The following is a 9,664-nucleotide window of genomic DNA, read 5'->3' on the forward strand; positions in this document are numbered from 1 at the left end:
GGCGGCACAGCGGGTGCGGGGGGCACGAACCAGCCCCGCTCCCTGCCGGCTCTTCAGAAACCGCTAATCCTGTCAGAGCGCCCGCTGAGGAGACCCGGGCGATAACGGCCGCTGGTAACGGCCGCCCCTGACGACGCCTCCGGGAGGCGGGAGCTCCGCACGGTGCCGCCCCTGGCAAAGATGGCGTGGCGCGCGCTGCGGCGGGTCGGGCCGGTCCTGGCGTCCCGCTGCCCGCGCCTCTCGCCGCTGCCGCTGCGGGTGCCCGCGGCCCGGAGGCTGGTCACCAGCTCGCTGGTGCTGTCCGGTGAGTGGCGGCGGGAGGGAGAGCGGCTCGGTTCTGCGGGGGGCCATAGATCCCTCTGTGTCAGGGCTCCCGGGAGTGGAGGGTGAGTGGGTGGGCTGCAGCCGGGCCGGTCTGTGGATGTCGCCGCCGGGGGAGTGGTGGTGGCGACCGGTCCGGGGAGGGCTAGGATGACCCCCCCCGGTTAAACTGCCCCCTCCCGGGGTGCAGCGGTACTTGCCCGGGTACCTGCCCGGTGTTTTGGCTGTCCGTGCGGCCGGGAAGGGCACGGCCGGGAGGACGGGGATGCTGCGGCCGCCCCGAGCCGGCTCCCCTCCAGCCGCTGGTGCGGGGGTTTCCACATGGAACGGGGCAAAGCCTCGCAAGATGGCTGAAGCCTCTGCAAGGGCTCAGAGCTGCAGGGGGCGGTCAGCGCTTCCTTGGCTGTGGCAGCGCGGGTTCCACCTGCCCCTTCTGGAGCTGGCGCTCCCGTGAGGAGCTGGGTCACCTCCCTTCCTTGGCAGAAAACTTTTCAACCTCCCGTCCACGCTGCAGTTTTTCAGCAAAGTGGCCCTGTCCCCTTCTTGGCCCCAGCTGCGGGCGTCGCTGAGCGGGCCAAGCGTGGACAAAACAAACTTGAGGAATAAAGAGCGGTTCGCTTTTCCTCGGCTCGTCGCTCTGGAACAGCTTTTTTGGCAGCTCTGAGGAGCATCATCAGCAGAGCCGGGTGGGCCGGAGGGCAGCTCTGCGGCAGCCCCAGCAGTGAGATTGGGCTGCCGGGAAAACTCAGCCAGATTTTCAGTGTTTTGGGGCTGTTTGGGCTAAAGGAGCGTGGGTTGGTGTCACCAGCCCCTGCGCAGTGGCGCCGCAGGAGTGTTAAGGCAGGAGGTGAGTTTGCACATCAGTGCTTGCTGTGGTTTTGCACTTAAGGTAGTTAGTTCTGCAAGTATCTGCTGCTGTCACAGGTCTCTTTGAATGAAAGTTAGCTACAGAAGTCTGACAAACAGAATCTGTGGCACTTTACAAGACACAAATGTTGCAAAGGTAGGAGAGAAGAAGAGGAGAATATGCCATAAAAGTAATGACCGTCACTATAAAGAGGTCATAAATTTCCTTCCAGATAATCTTTTAACCTGTTTAACTGCTTTCTGCTACAAATGAATGAAACAACATTTATTAGTTATTATTTGCAAATTGAATCAAGATCTAAGCTTTTTTCACTAATTGTTTAATATACCCATTGTTTTTCTGTAGATATAACTTGAAGGAATAACATAAATTATGCTTTTGTTTTAGGCAGAGAGGATAAGTTTTGTATGCCTCTGTGGAGGTGTGAGTTTTCCTTCACGCTTCAGGTATATATTTATGAAATATTTAATAGAGGCAGGCTAAACTAAATGAAGCGCTGAATTCAGAATGTGCTAGTTAAGCTGAAACCAGTGTCATGTTGAAATGAACGAAGCCAGAGCAAATTTAGCTGCTCTGAAAAAGAATGCGCACAGAAGAGATTTGGGGTGCTTTGACATTTAAATTCATTCAGTTTGATTTATTTTAATGGCTTGATGACATAAGCTCAAAGTTCACATTTTGAGATTACTTATTAACTCTTTTTAATTTGACCTTTTCTTTATTTGCAGTGGTTTTTGTTACAGGGTTACAATTTTTCATTTTTCACTTTGTAAAGAAATTTTTGCTACAAAAGCTGATGTGCTCTTCCAGCTGTTGAGAACTCTTTACTGCTGTGCTCAGAACTGATCATGGAAGTCTTCTGGTTTTATCTTTTGGGGTTTTATTAACTTTGCTTTATAAACAACTTTTATACAATATTATTATCCTACCTAAAAAGATATCAGTTGGCTTCTTTGTGGTATGTGTAATGTCACAGATGTCCAGCTTGGGTTTGGGATTTTGTGTCATTCTCTGTTCTTATGGTTCATTACTCATTTCTGATGGAGGTCCTATTACCCATGTGTTTAATATCTTGACCTAAAATTATCTAAGACATTTGATTTCTCCTGTTCATTAGAACGTGTCCTGATAGATTTATGTAGGTATAAGTAATACCAGCTAAAATTCTCAGGGGGGGGTTGAGTGATATTTCATGGAAAATACTTAATATTTGCATTTCACTCAAATTTTGTTTGTGCACTGTACTTACAAAAACATGTCTTGCTCTACTGAGGTCTGTAAAACTCAGGCCGCCTTCAAAGACAAACCATTTTACCTGAGACTTGCTTCTCTTACACGTGTTCAGACATAAATAAGAGGATCGCTACACTTGAAACAGCTTAAAATACGACTGAGTTTGAGTGGAAAGATTTTAGAAGGTCTGTTTTCCTTCACATACAAATTTAGAAAATACACAAGGATTTGCAGAGGTGCAGATTCTCCAGCGGGTATAAGGAGTCCAGCCTAAAGGAGAATTTTGAACTCCAAAGGAGGGTCAAGCTGCCCTCCCCTGGCACTTATCACACAGGGAGCTCTCTTTAAATTGTCGTCTCCAGCTGCTGAAACATCCCTCACCTGACTGGATAGGTGCCTCACGTGAAAAGTTAAAATAAATAAAAAATAAAAGGAAGAAGGTATCTATGGGGAAACTATGGAGGCGAGAAAACAGACAAAGCAGGTTGAAAATTCACAGAGTAAGAAAAGTTCTAGGTAAAAAGTTAGCAAGAAAAATGTTGCCTGTTTCAATTACTTCTTTTAAAGTTTCTCTGTATGACTTCATAAAAAGAATTGCTTGTAAGAAAAGCTGGTACAAGCTGCCCTGAATCTTAGAGATCTAAAATATATGTACAATTGTAGATTGCTGTGAAAAGGCTTAACAGGGTCTTGAGTATGCTTGTTTTCAAAGTGTACAGAATAACTGCTCTGTTCTCACAGGAACAGTGTGAGCAGGGAGCACATTCTCTTCCCTAACACTTGCCTGTATGAGTTGCATTATTAATTTGCCCTGTATTAATTTGCCTTAATTTTACATACATTGGTGACAACATTACACAGGGAGAAATAGACTCTATAGGAAACACCGGGGAGGGAAGGGAACAGGCCACTTTTGCTGGCTGGGTTGCAACTTTTTTACTTCAACTGATGGTTCTATTCAAGTACTTTGAATGAGATGCTGTAATGCTGACATGGTTTCTAACGAGTCATTAACACTGGCCTTCCCAGGAATAATAAAGCGGTTGTCAGAAACAGTAAATATCCTTGAAAAGCTGCTATGCTGTCGTCAAAATGCATAATTATGAGTAAAGTACACGTATATGCTTTAGTTTTATATTTTTGTTTGAAGTAGAACAATCCCTTTTGCTCCTGTACTTTATCAGTCTCTAGATGATCACACAGAATTAATAATACTCTGAGCAGAACACCTAGTGAGCTTCTAGCCTGTCCCTAACCCTGGCCCCGGAATAAAATGCTTCTGTAAATTGTATGTGCTGTTTAAAATATTTTCCAAGAAAAACAAACAGAACTAACCTCAGAAAAAAGACCCCCCCAGTTTAAGCCTGCAAATGTGTTACTGTATTTAAGTGAGCAACATGTCACTTATTTCTGAAATATCAAGTTTGTTTCATTTTAGCCCGCAAATTCACAGACAAGCATGAATGGGTATCAGTTGAAAATGGCATTGGAACAGTAGGAATCAGCAATTTTGCACAGGTATCGATCCCTCCCCCCTTACCCAAGTCTGCAATATTTATTTATGCATACTGCTCTTGTCCTTGCTCTTTGGACAGTCTCTGTTTTTCATTGTTCTAATCGCATATTCTATACACTGAGCATGATTTTAGGACTTGGATCTGTCACGTTATTTGTGAAGTGAATGCTGCTTCACCACTTGGATAAATTCTTAATCGCTTCAGATGGAGCCTATGGAGAGCTGAACTTGATGAGAAACTTAATGGTTCAGCAGAATTTCAAACCTCCTTTATTACTTCAGTTCTTACAGGCCCAAGGAGTTTGTGGCTGTGTGGAGAGGAGACCATACACTTTTTAGGCCACATTTCCCATGAATGTGAATATGGTGCAATCCCTCTGGCTAAAGAACATTTGTGAATAGAAGTACAACACGGCATGTGTTTCTCACTCTAGAATGGGAATTCCTTTGGATTTTTTGTTTTAGTCTTGCGCAAGTACTTGATTTGGAATAGTCACAAGCAAATTCAGGAGCTTAAAAAAATAGAATGTGTGAAGCTACCAGTGAACTGGAATTAATGTTTCTTAGGACAAGTGGCATTTCCCATAATCTCAATTTTGTGTAAATAACACTAATGCTCTATAAAGTCCCTGGTCTTTTGTGAGACATTTGTGGGTGAAGGGGCAGAAGCCTATTCTGCTTGAGCCGATTCTTATGGTGATAAGGCTCCTTATTAAGTCCCTAAGGACAAACTGTGTGCCAACAGCTCTCTGGTTGTCGCTGCCTCTGGGGAGAAATCACTGTGTTTTCTTTTAAATTGCACTGGAAGTAAATCCTCTGTGCTTTGTAACAGAAAGAGAATTCCCCCAGATCACTGGGAACTTTGTCCTTTAAAGCAGTTGTTACTTAGCGCTGCTAAGAAGATCAGCAGATGTTATTTCTCATTCTGTCTGAAGACATCTGTATGTAAACCTTGTACTCAGCCTGAGGGTTATTAACACTCTAATAGATAAACAATAATTTGGTATTTGGGGCATGATAACAATATAGCTTTTTCAAGTTAAATGCTTAAAAACTGAAAAAAATATGCAGTTCTTAATGAGAACTAGATTTAGAGACAGATTACTTATACACAGATTGTAGTGTTACAGATCTCTCCTATGTATAGTTTCTTTAATGTATGCTTTGGTGCTTTTTGTTTTTCTTTTAAGGAAGCATTAGGAGATGTTGTTTACTGCAGTCTTCCAGAAATTGGGACAAAATTGAGTAAACATGGTAAGTTTCAGCTCTGATTTCTAATCAAATAATTATTCTACTCATCCCATTCTCCATTTGCAAAGATGAATTTTATGAAGTAATCTTTATGTTCCTTAATCTCATTATAAATCTTTCGAATGCAAAATAAATGCAGGTATTTCTAGATGAGACAGCTTTATTTCGAATTCTCACTTTCAGACCATGCACGGTAGCAGGAAAGAGCTGCTTATTAAACTGTGAAGACTTTTATTTTAAAAAATGAGATATTCAAAATATCTTTTTGTAATAATTTTATCTATGTTTTTACAATATTTATGCTTTGATTTGGACTTGCTAGTGTTTAGGCTGGCTTATTTGTAATTCTGCATTTAGACATTTCGCAAGTTGCATGATGTGAAACATCTGATATCAAGCTCTAATTTTTCTATGAATATGCAGACTCAGTAATTTTTGGGTGTCAACACAGGTTTTTGCTCATTAATGATGTACAAATTGTCACATTCTTAATAATTCAGTTATGTAATTTTCCACGTTAAAGGAGAGTGAGTATTAACAGGTGAAAGGAAAAGCTCATTCCTGTGTTTACATGGAGAGCTGTCCTGCTAGTACGTGAAGATTGTCATTAGCTTCAAACATGGCAGAAAAAGAATGTAGATTTATTGAGGTAAACTAGCAGGCCTTTCTTTTGCCATCTTTCTTGTGGAATAGGTCTGGATGGAACTGTTTAGGCCAAATCTATTACGTTGCATTGAATGGTGAATGTTGGACAAAAGGTTTTTCTGTTCAGGGCTTTAATTAACCAACTCGTAGTTTTGTTTCATCTGAAGGAATTTAATTTCCCTTTAATTCTTCCCTTTTCTACCCATTCTGGCCTTAGTCTGATTCCAGGCTTTCCCAGAGCATGTTGTTCTCGGATCCCTCGTGCTGATGCTCCTCCAGCCTCTGCCTGTTTTGCTCAGGCCCGGGACGTGCGCTGCACCGACACTGCCCCAGGCACCACTTCTGTAACTGCCTAAAAAACAGCAGAAAGGGAAGAGCAGCGGGGTGATTCCAGTGGGGTGCTTCTGAATGCTATTGTGTGTTTTCCAGTGAGCGCAAGTGTAACACTTGATAGTGTTTCTGAAGAAAAAACTGGCTGTAGTGTCCTGCATCTGGGCAGGAACAGCCCCAGGTTCCAGTATAGGTTGGGAAATTACGTATTAGAGAGCAGTGTAGGGGAAAGGGACCTGGGGGTCCTGGTGGACAACAGGGTGACCATGAGCCAGCACTGTGCCCTTGTGGCCAGGAAGGCCAATGGCATCCTGGGGTGTATTAAAAGGCGGGTGGTTAGTAGATCGAGAGAGGTCCTCCTTCCCCTCTACTCCGCCCTGGTGAGACCACATCTGGAATATTGTGTCCAGTTCTGGGCCCCTCAGTTCCAGAAGGACAGGGAACTGCTGGAGAGGGTCCAGCGTAGGGCAACAAAGATGATTAAGGGAGTGGAGCATCTCCCTTATGAAGAAGGGCTGAGGGAGCTGGGTCTCTTTAGTTTGGAGAAGAGGAGACTGAGGGGTGACCTTATTAATGTTTATAAATATATAAAGGGTGAGTGCCATGAGGATGGAGCCAGGCTCTTCTCGGTGGCAAACAATGATAGGACAAGGGGTAATGGGATCAAGCTGGAACACAAGAGGTTCCACTTAAATTTGAGAAGAAACTTCTTCTCAGTAAGGGTGACAGACAGTGGAACAGGCTGCCCAGGGAGGTTGTGGAGTCTCCTTCTCTGGAGACATTCAAAACCCGCCTGGACATGTTCCTGTGCGACCTCACCCAGGCGTTCCTGCTCCAGCAGGGGGATTGGACTAGATGATCTTTTGAGGTCCCTTCCAATCCCAGACATACTGTGATACTGTGGCTGTGTGTATTTTGTAATCAAATTATATAGAAAAAAGGTTTAAATTGTAGATAAAAGGCACATTTAGGTCTCCTGCAGCAAGAGCTAGATGTTGTTCCTTCTAACCCGGTATCATATTGTAGGCTGTAGGGCTTTACTCAAAGGATTAGCCACATGTAAGAAGTTTCCATCTCTTCTGTAGTAGCCAGCTAGCTGGTGTTACGCAAGTTCCACAGAATCATTCAGGAGCGTGAACATCAAATTTAATACCGCTGATCACTGTCATAAAGTTGGTGACTTCAGTATTTTTGACAGTTTTGTTGCTCAAGATCAAGACACTTCTTCCAATGTCTGGGTGATCACCAGAATGTCTGACTAAAACCGAAGCGCTTTGCATTTTCCTCTTAAAAGCGTTCGATCCTGCTCTGTGTTTCAGATGAGTTTGGAGCCTTGGAAAGTGTGAAAGCTGCTAGTGAACTCTACTCGCCTCTCTCAGGAGAGGTGACTGACGTTAACGCTGCCCTCGCAGATAATCCAGGGCTCGTCAATAAATCTTGTTATCAAGATGGTAAGATGTCATTTTTATCTTTCAATAATGAATACCGCCTGAATTCTTGCTATCACACACAGCTCTGCAATTCCTAGTTCTTTTGGTTTAATGGTATAGAGGCATAAATTGAATATAGTTCAAGCCAAATAAAATGTAACATGAAAGTATTATTGTAGTCCTGTCTTTGCTGACAACTTCTTTACAGTGCATTTGTTTCAGACATAGACTGTATTTGAATTTAAATCTGTTTCCCTTAATTGCATTTCTCTTGCTCTTGTAAAGCTCATGACACTGAGAGGTCAGGCTCTTTGTAGACAGTGTCCTTAATGCCACTGTCAGAGACAGTACTAAATTATAACAGATAACTGGTCTGATGCCATTTCTTCTTCTTCAAAATGCCATTTCTTACAACAGGTTGGTTGGTTGGTTGCTTGTTCATTTTCTTGAAGTACTGAAACATTGTTTTCCCTACACAAGAAGTCCTGTTGAATCAACCAGGGCTTTGTGCCTACTGGGAGTACTTTCCTAAGGCAATAACATCAATGAATCTTTCTTGTAGGATATCAGCAACTGTCTTTAATTTCTTAACTACAGGTTGGCTTATCAAGATGACTGTGGAAAACCCTGCTGACCTTGATGAATTGATGAATGAAGATGCCTATGAGAAATACATAAAATCCATTGAGGACTGAGCTGGAATAATGAAATAAATCCATATAAAATATTTGTGTCATTTGTCATCAATCAGCAGAGAACATCCAGTTCTGGCAACCTGAAAAATACCACTCATGATCCCATATACAGACCATAATAATTGCAGTAATAACAATGTTTAATATCTGCATACTTGCGAGGGCTTTTTTATTCTAGATTAACTGATTTCTTTAACTTCAGGATGTTATCTATGATATTTTGGAAGCCTTTTTTTTTTTTTTGCTAAAATATATACTTCCCAAAATTCATTTGACCATCAAATTTAGTAACAACAGCCTTAATATGGTAATTCTGTTGTAGGCACATGACTGTTCTTGTAACCCGGACTATGGCTTTCCCTTAAATACTTTTCTGTTGCTCCCAAGATATTGAAAAGCAGTGTCTCCCTAACTTCCTAATATCTTTCCTAATTATAATTGCAAAGATGATGCCAAAAAAGAAGCCATATCAACTACCTCTTTGCAGGATTTTTACTTCATTACGGAATTTATTAGTCCTTTATGTTTTTTTCTTCATTTTCCCATGTAATCAAATAATTCTGCTTTCAAGGCACAAAGGTGTGGTCCTTGTCTTCTGATTTATGTCTTTTCTTGTATGCGAATTCATGCAATGATAGTTTATCAAGATTCTCAAGTGGATCGTTCAGGCTGTATTTTTTTGTCTGGTAAACACTACCTATGTCACAAATAATTAAGGAATTCTGTATCTTGTGCTTAGCAGTTGTGGTGATTTCAGAAGAGTAGATACTTTTGAAAACGGTGTAATCAGTAATAGTTCGACATCTAATGTATCCATGTGTGTCTTTAAGATCAAGTAGACACACTGCAGTAAGGACATCACAGAATGAAAATGAAACTTTTGCTTAGCAAACCGGTAAACTAAAGCAGCTCGTTCCATTAGACTTAATATTTAAAAGTGCACTCCAAGTTGATGTGACATCCAAGGGGTTGGTTGGCTTGCACAGACCTGCACTTTAGGAAAATGTAATAGTAAGCAGAGTTTTGGTCTAAAACTTTTTTTCTGCAATTTAAAAATAGTGATTGGAAGCTAAGCACAAAACAGGAGTGAAACCCAAGTATCTGTAAGTTGATCTAAGAGGAAGCAGGGGAACGTTTAATCCATATAAGATGACAAAGGCAAAATTTGTATTCCTTTGGAAGTTACTTTCAAAAGCACAGCCCTGCTAAAGGGCAGAAATACACCGCAGGTTATAAAAAAACCTTTCTAGTTATAAAAATGTACATCTGGCTTTTAAGATCTGAAGTGATGTCAAAGTAATTGGTGTGGCTTTTTTCCCCAAATCCTAGGGGCTAATTTTTCCTGCACAAGTCAGAGATAAAAGCCCTGCCAAGA

General features: G+C 42.0%; 1 protein-coding gene across 1 annotated transcript; it reads left to right on the forward strand.

Moving 5' to 3' along the window:
- The first annotated feature begins 95 nt into the window (after positions 1-95).
- Positions 96-8,321, forward strand: GCSH (glycine cleavage system protein H). The gene is made up of 5 exons (XM_065028353.1): positions 96-304; positions 3,861-3,940; positions 5,129-5,192; positions 7,484-7,615; positions 8,192-8,321. The coding sequence occupies exons 1-5, from the start codon at positions 181-183 to the stop codon at positions 8,287-8,289; spliced, it is 498 nt and encodes a 165-aa protein (XP_064884425.1). The 5' UTR covers positions 96-180; the 3' UTR covers positions 8,290-8,321.
- The last annotated feature ends 1,343 nt before the right edge of the window (positions 8,322-9,664 follow it).

This window comes from Columba livia, chromosome 13 (genome assembly GCF_036013475.1).
Source record: "Columba livia isolate bColLiv1 breed racing homer chromosome 13, bColLiv1.pat.W.v2, whole genome shotgun sequence".
Classification (NCBI taxonomy): domain Eukaryota; kingdom Metazoa; phylum Chordata; class Aves; order Columbiformes; family Columbidae; genus Columba; species Columba livia.